Source organism: Mobula hypostoma, chromosome 17 (genome assembly GCF_963921235.1).
Source record: "Mobula hypostoma chromosome 17, sMobHyp1.1, whole genome shotgun sequence".
In the NCBI taxonomy this organism is placed as follows: Eukaryota; Metazoa; Chordata; class Chondrichthyes; order Myliobatiformes; family Myliobatidae; genus Mobula; species Mobula hypostoma.
Window position 1 is genome coordinate 42,911,100 of NC_086113.1, and position 14,550 is coordinate 42,925,649.

A 14,550-nucleotide genomic window follows, 5' to 3' on the forward strand; every position below is an offset into this window, starting at 1 on the left:
TGCCAGCTCAGCAGAGGAGTGGATGCTAAGTAATGCTTTACACTGCCCGGTGCACCGATGTGGGTTTTGCAGTGTGGAGCACTCAAGCGTGCGGGGTGGTAATAATTAATTCTAACTTTCTACAGTGTCGGGACAGCGAGCGCGGCAATTGCTGTGCAATTCCTTCTCATGCAGTCTTCTGAACTGCATTGCATGAATGGCACCCCCCCCCCCCATCCCAGCGCATATGTATTATTTTTGCAGGGACATCCATCAATGTACTCTTCGATTTAAAACAACACCAGAAAACAGCAGAAGCAATTATAAATTTTCATTGTGTGGCTGTCAATATTTGGTAGTCTGGATGCCAAGTAGCTATAGCGGCGCCGTGGCTTAGTTGGTTAAAGCGCCTGTCTAGTAAACAGGAGATCCTGGGTTCGAATCCCAGCGGTGCCTGCTGCTGAGGTTCTTCACCTCAGTTCTTTTTTCAGGTTTAGTATGTCTTACGTATATTGAAAAAATGTTTAAAGTACTAAATCCGCAAAATTTTATAGCGTTAGATCATTTCGCAGATGGGCGGTTTCGTAAATCATCCTGTGTGGACCTTCTGTTTGGTCTCCTTCGGTGAAATATTGTTTTGTATGCATAGTAGATTAATAAATAATTAATAAACGGGAATTCCCTTTTCTTCCGTCTTGCCTTCAGTTTACCTCACAGAATTGAGGAATCTTGATTTAAGTATCATCTCTTTACAGCTAATTTTTGCTAATTAATTGGAATTATAATAATAAATCATCATTTTCGTCCTTGTTAACCTTCAATTAGTCCCCTTAAAGCGCAAGTGCATAATATTTGTTTTTGTAGCGAAAGCCATAGTAACGATGTAGAACACTGCTGAAGGCCACTCACGTGGATTCTCTGGGAGGGCGTCGCCAATGTTATTCCAAAAGCTCTCGGACATTGGACTCTCAATGTAACCATTGGCAGGGCACCAAGATCCTGCAATTTCCCCGCAGAAAACTGAAACTGCACCTAGTCAGGCCTAGCGCCGGTTTAGAGACCATTAATTTCAATGGTGAGAAATGGCTCTGAAAGGATACTAAGCAGGCAACAGTAACGAAATATAGAAGCCAACTGCAAGGAAAACATATTTAGATTTTGCCCTCATTAATCTACAGTAGTGGCACTATTTAAATTAGTGGGACAGCCACAATCAAGTGAAGAAAAATTTCTTCTCTGGGCAAGTGGTGGAATCCCTAGAATTATTTGCTCCAGAGGTGGTTAGAAGTATTTAAGGAGGAGGTATATTGTAAAGGAATGCCTGGCATAGTTTTTGTGGAACTAAATTATGTCTATATGCTAAGAATAGTATGGACTCTGAATAGCAACTCAAAGAATCGGCAACAGGAGCAGAATTATGTTCCATCATAACCTGTAATCTCATGAATTGGAATATCCTTTGTTCTGGCTTTAATATCAAGGTATGAAACCAACCAATGTTCATTTAGAAAATAACATTAAAAATAGATTAGATCAGATTCAACTTTATTGTCATTGTGCCATGTACAGATACAGAACCAATGAAATGCAGTTAGCATCTAACCAGAAATGTAAAGAATAGTGTTATTTACAAAATAACTGCAAATAAAAGTTAAGTACTACAGCACACAAATATAAAAGTACTGAGACAGTACAATATGGGTGCAATACTGCTTAACGCTGTGATGTGAGGTTCAGCAGGGTCACAGCCTCAGGAAAGAGCTCTTCCTGTGCCTACTGGTGTGGGAGCAGAGGCTCCTGTGGCGCCCACCGGATGAGAGGAGAGTAAAAAGTCCATGATTAGGGTGAGATGCATCCTTGATAATGCTTTTCGCCCTGCCCAGGCAGCGTTTATGGGAGATGTTCTCAATGGTGGGCAATTTGGTGCCGGTAATCCGCTGGGCAGTTTTCACCACATGCTGGAGTGTTTTGCGGTCCGATACGGGACAATTGCCATACCACACTGAGATGCAGATGGTGAGTATGCTCTCAATGGTACAGCGGTAAAAGTCCGTCAGTATCCTGGGACAGAGGTGAGCTTTCTTGATGCTCCGCAGGAAATAAAGACGCTGTTGCGCCTTTTTGATCAGGATGGAGGAGTTCGGGGACCAGGTGAGATCCTCGGAAATGTGGACACCAAGGAATTTGAAGCTGGATACACGCTCCACTATAGCTCTGTTGATGTAGATGGGAATGCGAGTGTAGCTCCTAGCATGCGTGAATATATCAAAAAGTGATCTGCTGAAACTGTCTTTAAGTTTCAATATCATCTGTGCTTCCTCTGCATCACTGAAGCCAGCCCGCAACTAATTTGATTTACTCTGTCAAAAGAAAACAAATAAAGATGCTGGAACAACAGAAAATGTTTGAAACACTCAGCAGGTCAGATAGCACATGTGGAGAAAGAAATAGAATCAATGTGTCAGGCTCCTCTGTTTCTCTCTCCAGAGAGCCTGTCTGTTCTGCTGAGTGTTTTTGGTACCTTCTGTTTGGGTTTCACTCTGCTGATGTCTAGAATTGCTAATATATGCTGCATACAACAAAGCTTGCAGGTTCTCCAGGCTCAGATTTTGCTGCATCTCTCTTTACCCAAACTGTTCCAGTACAGTTAGGGCACTGACATTCATCAAACGACTTGGGAAATAATCTATTATTGATATATACTCCTTGTTCACATAAAGCAAGCACAAATGCAGCCGTTCACTTCCGACCAGTTTGAGGTCAGATGTGTGGATGTCTGATGATGACTGCACAAAACCCAGCATTATGGTGGGAGTAACCTTCACCAGAAAGTTTTTAAAAAAAAAGCCAGGAAGTTTGCCAACATCCTCAAGGCAATGGAGAAGGTAAATTATTGGATTAGGTTATGTCAAAACAGCAAAGGAGTACAGGCCAGGCTGCCAGGGAGGAACAATGAAGCTTTTCTGTGCCAGAGATTCTCTCATGACTGAGAAGGCAGACCCAAAAGTTGGTTCCTCTTTCTTAACACACTACTTTTATTTCTTCAAGGCATTAAAGAGCTTTTTTTAAAAAAAAAATTTCCTACTACTGAATGTCACAGAGTAACTTACATTTGGGCATAATGTTCCTCATCATCAAGGACATCTTCAAAAGGTGGTGCCTCAGGAAGCTGGCTTCCATCGTTAAAGACCCCTTCCCATGACTACCAATGGGGAGCAGGTACAGGAGCCTGAAGTCCTATACTCAACATTTTAAGAACAGCTTCTTCCCCTCTGCCGTCAGATTTCTGAATGGTCCATGAACACTAACTCTCTATTCCTCTTTTTGCTATCTATCTATCTATCTGAAGAGATTCTGCAGACACTGTAAATCTGCAGAAAATGCTGGTGGAACTCAGCAGGTCAGGTAGCATCCATGGAGAGGACTAAACAGTTCACGTTTCTGGACAAGACCCTTAAGCAGCGATGAAAAGGAACGAGTCGGGTCTAGTCACTTTTTATTGTCATTTCGACCATAACTGCTGGTACAGTCCACAGTAAAAATGAGACAGTGTTTTTCAGGACCATGGTGCTACATGAAATAATACAAAAACTACACTGAACTACGTAAAAACACCACAAAAACTACACTAGACTACAGGTCTACCCAGGACTGCATAAAGTGCAAAAACAGTGCAGGCATTACAATAAATAATAAGACAATAGACACAGTAGAGATGAGGAATTCTGCAGATGCTGGAAATTCAAGCAACACACATCAAAGTTGCTGGTGAACGCAGCAGGCCAGGCAGCATCTCCAGGAAGCTGCCTAAAGATGCTGCCTGGCCTGCTGCATTCACCAGCAACTTTGAGGCACAGTAGAGGGCAGTAGGTTGGTGTCAGTCCAGGCTCTGGGTATTGAGGAGTCTGATGGCTTGGGGGAAGAAACTGTTACATAGTCTGGTCGTAAGAGCCCGAATACTTTGGTGCCTTTTGCCAGATGGCAGGAGGGAGAAGAGTTTGTATGAGGGGTGCATGGGGTCCTTCATAATGCTGTTTGCTTTACGGATGCAGTATGTGGTGTAAATGTCTGTAATGGCGGGAAGAGAGACCCCGATGATCTTCTCAGCTGACCTCACTATCCGCTGCAGGGTCTTGCGATCCGAGATGGTGCAATTTCCGAACCAGGCAGTGATGCAGCTGCTCAGGATGATCTCATTACAACCGCTGTAGAATGTAGTGAGGATTGGGGGGGGTGGGAGATGGACTTCTCTCAGCCTTCGCAGAAAGTAGAGACGCTGCTGGGCTTTCTTTGCTATGGAGCTGGTGTTGAGGAACCAGGTGAGATTCTCCGCCAGGTGAACACCAAGAAATCTGGTGCTCTTAACGATCTCTACGGAGGAGTCGTCAATGTTCAGCGGAGAGTGGTCGCTCCATGTGCTCCTGAAGTCAACAACCATCTCTTTTGTTCTGTTCACATTCAGAGATGGGTTGTTGGCTCTGCACCAGACTGTTAGCCACTGCACCTCCTCTCTGCATGCTGACTCGTCGCTCTTGCTGATGAGACCCACCACGGTTGTGTCATCGGCGAACTTGATGATGTGGTTCGAGCTGTGTGTTGCAGCACAGTCCTGGGTCAGCAGAGTGAACAGCAGTGGACTGAGCACACAGCCCTGGGGGGACCCGTGCTCAATGTGATGGTGTTGGAGATGCTGCTCCCAATCCGGACTGACTGAGGTCTCCCAGTCAGGAAGTCTGGGATCTAGTTGTAGAGGGAGGTGTTCAGGCCCAGTAGGTGCAGCTTTCCAATCAATTTCTGAGGAATGCTTGTGTTGAATGCTGAACTGAAGTCTATGAACAGCATTTGAACGTACGTGTCTTTTTTGTCCAGGTGGAGGGTGATGGCAATGGCATCGTCTGTTGAATGGTTGGAACGGTACGCGAACTGCAGGGGGAAGGCGGCAGCATAAGGTGGTGGGGGGGGGGACGGTACTATAACGTACAATATTTTCCTCTCCGTATTGCACTGTACTGCTATGACAAAAACACCAAGTTTCACGACATATGTCATGGTAATAAACGTGATTCTGACTCACAGTTGGCATAGGTGTGAGTACAAGCCTTGGCGGGGAGGTTGGGGCAGCCAGGGCCACACCGTCTCCCGGGGGCGCTGTAGAGCGCACCGACGTCCCGGCCGTAAATGGTGCTGTGCGTCGCACCGTTCTCCTCTCGCGTATTGATTCTGGCGGTGGGACGATTCGGGCCGCAGCCACACCGAGTACCGGCGAAGAGCTCGGGGGCACAGCCCCCACCGCCGCCAGCCAGAGCAGGCAACTGTTCTGCCGAGCCGCCATGGAGAGCACCGAGGAGGGTGAGGAAAGGGGACCGCCACCGACCTGGGCCCGGGGAGAGATCTGGCGAGGCTGGGGAAGGCCGGGGATCGGGCAGGGGAGTAGGCCATTCAGCGGCCCCGGGAGGCGGCAACTCTCTGCAACCCAAGCCCAGGCCGCGGTTTCGATGTTCGGGGACAGTCCGGATCGGGCAAATGTTCCTAAACCTCGCCCCCAAATACGTGACGGTAACATAATGTTCAGAAGGGGATTAGATCAGGTGATGGTCTGTGTCCGAGGGATGGCGATGGTTATTGGGGCAAGGGTTCAGCCTTGCTTCTGCTGACGTTTCACACAAGGTGGATTTCCGAAGGGACACGCGGTCTCGGCAGCAAATGGAGGCATTTCACCAGTGCCACTGAAGTGCTGTTGGAATATTGTTCAACGTGGAACTTGTCATGAAAGCAAAACTTTTACTTGTCACGGCGAGAAAATAATATGTTGCATTGGCCAACGCCTTAAAAAATATTGTGAAACACTGCTTCCCAATAAAGGGTGCTAAATCTAAGGCAGTCAACGTTAGGACAGGTGACCAAAAACTTTATAGGTTTGCTCCGAATATGCATGTTAATGGAGTAGTCAGATACTAGTAAGAGGAAGTTCTTGGTCATGTTGCTTTTACTTGTTTTGCTGCGGTGTGGCAGCGTTCAGTAGGTTTCAGATTTAAAGGATTAATCGCCTTGAACAATTGTGTACATAATATAAATAGAACAATTTGTTGGAAACAAATAAGTGTAACTTTTGAAATAATCATTGGAGTATTTAGAATCTGTAGGATTTTCTTGTAGTTGACATCTGAACCTCTCCATTATGTTTATAATTTTATGACTACTTAGCATGTTCATAATTAAAATTTTGTAATATAATTGCAGGGTTATGATTTTTGGAGGGTATGTTTGGGGAATGCATACCACAAATGAGAAGCCTTGACCAGATCCTTTTCTAATACTGTACATCATAAAGAATTTTTTTTTAGGTTACTTTCATGCATATATTGAGCACAAATGTTGTTAAAGTTTTAATATTGCCCAACATGAGGCAAGTTAGTTCAATCCAGCCTCCCTCAGTTGGTTGGCAACTGCTTTGTTTACATCCTTTTTATAAAAGCAATCTATTGTTGCTCAAGCTCTTGTTGGGTACTCCAGGGAATGATAATTCAGTTGACCTTCTCAGCATTTCCACGAAAAGGGTGGTTTACAATGAAATATTTCAAATATTAAATGTTCTTCCTTTTGTCAATTATAATTGAAACCAATTCATTTATTAAACATAATTATGTTTCCTTCTTCAATCTGACTCTAAAAGCAACTTTGCACGATGCAAGAAACAGACTGCAAATGCAAAAGTAAAGAAAAAAATTAAATAATAAATATTGGCAACATGAGATGAAGGGTCCCTGTAAGTGCATCTATAGGTTGTGGGAACAGTTCAGTGATGGGGCGAGTGGAGTTATCCCCTTGTTCAAGAGTCTGATGGTTGAGGGGTAATAACTGTTCCTAAACCTGGTGGTGTGGAAGTTAAAGCTCTTGTACATCCTTCTTGATGACAGCAGTGAGAAGAGCAAGGCCTGGATGCTTGGGCTCCTTGATGACATGGTGCACCCTTGCGACAGCATTCCTTGTGGATCTGCTCCGTGGTGGAGAGGGCTTTACCCATAATGCACTGGGTTGTATCTACTACTATTTGTAGGCCTTTCTGTTCAATGCATTGTGTTTCCATGCCAGACTGTGATGCAACCAGGCAGTATACTGTCTATCACACATCTATAGAAGTTTGTCAAAGTTTTAGGTGACATGCCGAATCTTCACAAACTTCTAAGAAAGTAGAGGTGCTGCCATGCTTTCTTCACACTAGCTATTATGTGCTGGACCCAGGGCAGATTCTCTAAACTGATAACACCAAGAAGCTTAAAGTTACTGATCCTCTGAGTTTCCTCCTCCTGAAGTCAATAATCGACTGCTTAATCTCGCTGACATTGAGTGAGAGGTTCATCCACGGATTTTGGTTTGGGTATGCCTGGTATGTTCTCAAAGGCACACACTCATTCATGCAGGTCTTGATGAAGTCTGTGACGACTGGCGCAAGGAGAGGGAAGGCATCAGTGTACGCTGTTTTGTGACTATTGACAACAGTGTTCTGCTCCTCCAGTGCCTGCCTGACATTGACCTGAGGTGGAATGTACACTGCTACCAGGATGATGGCGGAAAACACCCTCAGCAGATAAAATAGTCACTTGACCACTGGATATTCCCGGTCGGGTGAAGAAGATGAGACAGAACCATCACGTCTGTGCACCATGATGAGTTAATCATGAATCATACTCCCTCTCCTCTACCTTTAAAGGACTCAACTGACCTGTCTTTACAGTGAATGATGAAGCCATTGGGCTGCAGCACTGTGTCCAAAATAGCAGAGTTAACCACGTTTCTATGAAACAAAGTACTCAGCAGTCTCTAATAGCCCTCTAGTACTCACAATCTTACTCTGACCCTCTTCAGTTTTATTTTTCATAGACTGTGTATTTGCCAGCAGAATGTTGGGAATGAGGGTCTAAGGCCTCTGCGTTTCAATCATTCCTGTAGCCCAGCGCGCCTTCCCCACTGATATTTTCTTAAAGGGGAATTGCAGTTGTAACACAAGTCTGCTTTTCGGAGTCTCTCGACTTTGAGGATCAATAGGTTGTCTTGAGTGTGAGATTAAAGTGGTGTGGAGGGAGGTCATCTTTTGTGGGTGATCTTGTAACACTTCTGTAAATTTGAAATTGGCAGTCAGCTACTTGAATTGCAAGATACAAATGTACATCTGGAACTCTGCATCGTTACATCACTGTATAAGTGACAGCAATCATCATTTGCTGGAATTTAACCATAGTTCTACTTCATATTTATCAGAAGTATAACAATCACTTTCTGAAGGATGTTTAGTAGTCCCACAGTGTTTCACTTATTATCCAATGTGTCACTGCCATTGATATGAATAAAATTTCTGGTGGTAGATGGATGTAGAGTTAATTGGCCTCCAGCTGAAAATTTCTGTTGTGCTTTAAAATGAAGCCCTGAATAAAATGGACCAAGTTTTGAAAATTTTGATACAAAATGTACTGCCAGTACTGTTGGAATTTTTGAGGTGGATCAGTGGCACTGCATCAGACTGAACCTGCATGGTTGAGGGAATGAGATGTACCTCTGTAGCTTAAACATAGATTGAAACTAATATTTTGGTCAGAGACTGGTGAAGTTGCACTTGGGTGACTTTTTGAACTCTGCTTGGTGATCAGGAGATAAGCTACATTACAAAAAAGCCCTGGTATTTTGGGATTACGATTTCCACAGTATTGCAGTTTAAGCTGGCCAATGTAGAACTGAATTATAATTGAGAGGAGTAAACCCTAGTCAAATTTACTTTCCGAATCTGAGAGTAGATAGCTGTTGTAGAAGACACTACGCTGACGGATCTAAGTTCTTAGAATAAACTGAAGATAACATTTTGGGTTAACTTTGTATTTTCATATTAAAGATTAAAATTAAAGATTAGCATTATTTGTCACATGTACATTGAAACACATAGTGAAATGTGTTGTTTGCATCAAATCAAGTCAGAGAAGATTGTCCTGGGATTGTAGCCAAACTTCCGGCACCAACACAGTTGCCCACAACTCACCCCAAACTTTTATTATTTGCAATGACGGATTTAATGGCTTTGTGGCCAAGTTTGCAGATGATCCAAAGATAGTTGGAGGGGCAGGTTGTGTTGAGGGAGCAGGGGGTCTGCAAAAGAACTTAGACAGATTAGGAGAAAGTGCAAAGAAGTGGCAGAAGGAATATGGTGTAGGAAGTGCATGGTCATTCATTTTGGTAGAAGGAATAAAGATGTATACCATTTTCTAAACAGGGATAAAATTCAGAAATCAGAGGTGCAAAAGGACTTGGGAGTCCTCGTACAGGATTCCCTACAGATTAACTTGCAGGTTGTGACAAACTTCTATAGATCTGTAGATGTGTTGAGTAGATTGACGGGTTGCATCACAGCCTGTTATGAGCACTAGTACTCTTGAGCGGAAAAACCTATTAAAAAAGGTAGTGGGAACGGCCCAGTCCATCATGGGTAAAGCCCTCCCCACAGTTGAGTTTATCTACATGGAGCGCTATCGCAGGAAAGCAGCATTTGTCATCAGGGACCCCACCACATGCTCGTTTCTCGCTGCCTTCATCAGAAAGAAGGTATAGGAACTACAGTATTTGCACCACAAGGTTCAGGAACAATTATTAACCCTCAACCATCAGGCTCTTGAACCAGAGAAGATAACTTTGCTCAACTTCACTTGCCTAGTCATTGAACTGTTCCCACAACATTTGTTTCTTTATTATTTTTCTTTTGTATGGCAGTTTGCTGCCTTTTGCACAATGGTTACTTGTCCACTTTGTTGTGTGTGGTCTTTCAATGATTCTATGGTGCTTGATTTTACTTAGTACGCCGACAAGAAAGCGAGTCTCAGAGTTGTACCTGGTGATGTATATGTACTTCTAACAGTAAATTTACTTTGAACTTTCAGTCAGTGGCAAGGAAGACAAATACAACGCTAGAATTCATTTTGAGTGGACTAGAACATGAAAGCAAGACATTGGTCAGACTGTACTTGGAGTATTTGTGAACAGTTTTGGGCCCCTTACTAAGAAAAGATTGCGGACATTGGAAAGTGTCTAGAGGAGGTTAACGAGAATGATTCCAGGAATGAAAGGATTAATATGTGAGGACTATTTGATGGCTCTGGGCCTCTACTTACTGGAATTTAGAAGAATGAGGGGGGAATCTCATTGGAACCTATCGAATATTGACAGACCTAGATAGAGTGGATGTGGGAGGATGTTTAGGTTGTCGAGGACCAGGGGACGCAGCTGAGAATAGGGGGATCTTCCTTTAGAGCAGGAATGAAGAGAAATTTCTTTAGCTGGAGGGTAGTGAATGTGTGGAATTCATTGCCACAGAAGGCTGTGGAGGCCAAGTGTTGAGTATATTTAAAGCAGAGGTTGATAAGTTATTGATTACTAAGGGCATTAAAGATTTTTGGGGAGAAAGGAGGAGAAAGTGGTTTAGGGGGATAATAAATCTTCATTGATAGAATGTTGGAGCGGACTTGATGGGCCAGTGACTTAATTCTGTTCCTCTGTCTTATGGAATGTGGGAGGAAGCAGTAGTACCCAGATGAAACCTACATATTCATGGGGAAACCAGACAAGCTCCTCATAGACAGTGGCAGGAATCGAACCCCAATCTTACAAAGCTAATGCTGCAAAGTGATTGAGCTAACTGCTACGCTGCCCAGTTGCCCTCATTGACCTCATTCAACTGATCTCATTGGCCAAGCTTTGATCTCATGTGCAGTAATTGTGTACACATTCTGAAATCTTGAGGGATGTGTCTATAAAATTAAATCAATTTCTCTTTTTTTAATTTCGTAGTTGAGTGGACTAGTTTTGGTGATTTATTCTGGGTGACTCATCGATGCAAAAGCAGTTCTAAGAGCAATTGTTCTGAGGAAGAAATAAACTAATAAGAAATATAAATATGACTAGAATTGAATTGTTTAACTTCCAAAAGTGAGGTCTTCAATGCCCTGGGATGGGATACAAAATTTTAAAAAATATTGATGCTGGGAATGTGAAAAACAAATCTCTAGTTGCTGGTAAACACGAGGAATTCTGCAGATGCTGGAAATTTAAGCAACACACATCAAAGTTGCTGGGGAATGCAGCAGGCCAGGCAGCATCTCTGGGAAGAGGTACAGTCGAGGTTTCGGGCCGAGACCCTTCGTCAGGACCCTTCAAAGCGATTGCGCAGCCACCAACTGCGACTCCAGCCTTGAACTCCAGGCCGGGTCTTTATGTGCTGCTATTGTGACTCCTGCCTCCCCTTCCCCCACCACCACTCTGCAACCCCGTCTCCCTCAGATCCCACTGTCAGTAAAATTGAGTCCTGATAAAGGGTCTTGGCCCAGAACGTCGACTGTACCTCTTCCTAGAGATGCTGCCTGGCCTGCTGCGTTCACCAGCAACTTTGATGTGAGTTGCTCTCTAGTTGCTGGAATTGCTCAGCAAATCAGAAGAAAGCAGCTGGATATATCATTACTATGTTTTTGTTTAAGAAACTCAGTAGAGTCCTCAGTTAAGCCTAATTTAAAGACCAGTTATGCCAGGATACACAAGCAAACAAATAAGCTTCTCACACATTGCTTTTTGAGGTATGGGTGTACATATCCATAATGTTGTTGGGAGGAGGTTGCAAGATTTTAAACTAGCAACAGTGTAAGAATGGCAATATGTTTCCAACAGTGTCTATGGAAATGAATAAACATTCATTTCTGGCCTAGACCCTTCTTGTGGACAAGTTGACAAGGAAATGTTGACTGTTTATACATTTCCATGACTGACTGACTGACCTTCTGAGTTCTTCCAGCATGTTGTGTGTGTTGCTTTGGATTTCCTGCATCTGCAAACTTTCTTGTGTTACAGTACTTATATTTCCAAGTTGGAATGATGTCTGTCTTGGAGGGCAGCCTTCAGGTAGTGGTGTACCCATGTTTTTGCTGGCCTTGTTGTTCTGGCTGGTTGAGTTTGTGGGTTTGTGATGTGTTGTCCATGGAGATTTGCTGAGTTGCTGCAGTGTATCCTGAAGATGCTACTAACTGCTGCTGTGTGAGTGGATGGAGCGTATCCCATCATACTTGTGATTTGTATCTTGCAGATTGTAGACAGCCTTGAGCAGTTAGGAAGTAAGTATTTTGCTTCAAGTTTTCCCATTTCTAACCTGCTCTTGTGCCCACATTGTGTATATGCTACCCCAATTTCTGACTGATGGTGAACCCTCAGGATATTCATATTGGGGGGGGTTCAATGATGGTAATGCTATTGAATGTTGGGTTACAGATGTATTTTCTCTGTTGGTTGCTGTTCCTAACATGCTTTTCCAAGCCTTATTGAACTAGGCTTGATCATTTACCTTATGATGATGCTTGTTGGTAATAGTGGAATGGGGAGGAGAGATACAGTTCTGCTGATGCCCATAAAATGCTGCCTGAATGCTCAGTTTTAGTTTAGGATCAGTTTAGCCAAAGTTGTTCCAGGATTTGAACTGTGGTGCCAGGTAGACTTGGGTGATAACCTAAAGGTAAATGTGAGGAAGTGGCCCTAGAAATCCTCAGAATTAATTCAGGTTACTCTAGTGTCTCATTCATTTAGCTGTAATGTGGTTTAAATCAATCTCAGTCAATAAATATTGAAATCTACATACTCTCACTGAAGATGACTATTGACAATTTGCTTAAACCGTCCTGTACTATCTTTGTTAAAATACACAGGAAACCCTAAGAAGTGCATTTTTTTTTCCCTGAGGACTTTAGCCTGCACCACAATGACTTTTTTTTTAGCAAATCAGAGCATGATCTTAAGAATGTGACAAAAAACTTTGTACTTTTACTTCCATCTGTTCCCTCAATATTGCCTTTGAAGTTTGAGTTAGTGGGACAAAGACTGTGACAAGCCTTTTGAGAATTGGCCAGTTACCTTAAGTTCTGATAATAGGTCTCCGACCTGCAACATCAGCACCACTTTTTCCACATACAGGCTGTTTCCAGCATTTTTGTTTAAATTTCAACTTGAAGTTCATCAGGTAGGAATATTATTGAACTAACATTTTCGGTAAAAAAAACTGCAATTATCTTCATTTTAAGTAGTGCGTGTGTGTGCCAAACTAATCAATTTGGTTTAATGGTTTGGGTATAAATTTTGCAGAGGTCTTGGTTCAAATTTAGTTTTTTTTAGGTTTGTAGGGGTGGTTATGCCAACAGAGAAGGGAGTTAGGTGTCAGGTTAGGGTTTAGGGACAGGGAAGTGGGGGAAATTGGAGGTCAGGCTAGCGTCTAGTCCTCTGCTCCACTTTGAAGATAGTGATGCGGATAGGGGACATCGATGGTTGGATGTCAGGCTGGCAGACCAGCGAGGATGAGGGCTGGTGGCTGCCCCCTCCCCCAGACAGGTCAAGAAATTGTCAGCGGGGTTGAAGTTCTGTGCAGGCAGGGGGCATGAGGGCCAGTGTCCCCTTATTTACACAAATTGGTGAATTTGGAGTTCGAGGCCTAGTGTTTGGCGATCATATTTGTCATGATAAGCGAGTCCTGGAGTCTATTCTAAAGATTAAAGCCTTAAGGTTAATTGGAAGTTCAGAAGTCTGTGAGTCTGCCGTAGTAGTCGAAGCCCAGTGTCTGCAAATACCTGCGTCAGCTGGAGGCCAAAGACAGCCTTTCCTGGGGTTGGAGTTCTGTGTGCATGGGTGGAAAGGAGGAATGGGGCTTGTTTTGCTGCTGTTTTATTGCTTGTTGTGTTTTGTGTTGTTCTGCTGAGCGTTGTGTGCATGCTTCGTTGGTGCTGGAATGTGTGACGACACTTGTTCTTCACCCCACCCCCCCATATCATTAGGTAGTGTTGGTTGTTAACACAAGCGATGCATTTCACCACTATCTTTCAATGCGGTAAATGAATCTGGATCTGTGAAGGGATCACACGAGAAACAGGATTATTTAATAACTTAACAATTTAGATGGTTCTGAATGAATGGCCGTGAAGTATGCTCAGCTGGATGTGAATGTTTAACACTCAAGCTTCAACCTAGCACAGGCAGGGCTGAATGTTCCCTCATTAAAAATCATTTTAAAAGAACTTATTCCAGGGAAGTCATGCAGTTGAATCCTTCTGTCCCATGCCCATATGAAGTTGGCAAAGTTAGAATTTCTATCTGCGCAACAGCACCACCGATAAATGCGAGTATATGCTTCAGTTGATGCAAGGACCCATCTTGAGTCCATCTTTGAAGTGCTGTTGCCTCTAATAATTACGCTAGTTGCCAATTTCAAGGCTTTTCAGAGTCCATTCACGTCTGACATTTGGATGTAATGTGAGAAACAGCTTTTGTGAGTTTTTACTGGAATATTTATTTCTAAAACTTATCTACTAAACAATTGTTCATAAAGTCTTTGATAAAGCTAAAGAGCAGCTGCTACTAAGGGAAGTGAAAATGTGATACTTAATATTCAGTTTCCGTTACTAAATATATCCTGGAATATACATGTGATATAGAATGTATTAGACTTCTGATACTTGTGTGATTTTGAAGATGGGAAGCATATAATTTATCTTTATGTAGATGTTGTAA

The 14,550-nt window shown here is 43.1% G+C and overlaps 1 protein-coding gene and 1 non-coding gene across 7 annotated transcripts in view; both read left to right on the forward strand.

The window, feature by feature from the left end:
* The first annotated feature begins 361 nt into the window (after nt 1–361).
* On the forward strand, nt 362–435 carry trnat-agu (transfer RNA threonine (anticodon AGU)). Its single transcript has one exon. It is a non-coding gene; the product is annotated as a tRNA-Thr (tRNA).
* A 4,644-nt stretch (nt 436–5,079) lies between these two features.
* marchf6 (membrane-associated ring finger (C3HC4) 6) overlaps nt 5,080–14,550 on the forward strand; it is a 79,933-nt gene continuing 70,462 nt past the window's right edge. For 5 of the 6 annotated variants that reach the window (XM_063069811.1, XM_063069815.1, XM_063069816.1 and 2 more), the window contains exon 1: nt 5,131–5,328. In XM_063069811.1, coding sequence (XP_062925881.1) covers nt 5,310–5,328 — 19 coding nt within the window. In that variant the 5' untranslated portion in view covers nt 5,131–5,309. Of the gene's footprint in view, nt 5,329–14,550 lie in introns of all 6 variants that reach the window. The other variant, XM_063069817.1, reaches the window with a different exon arrangement.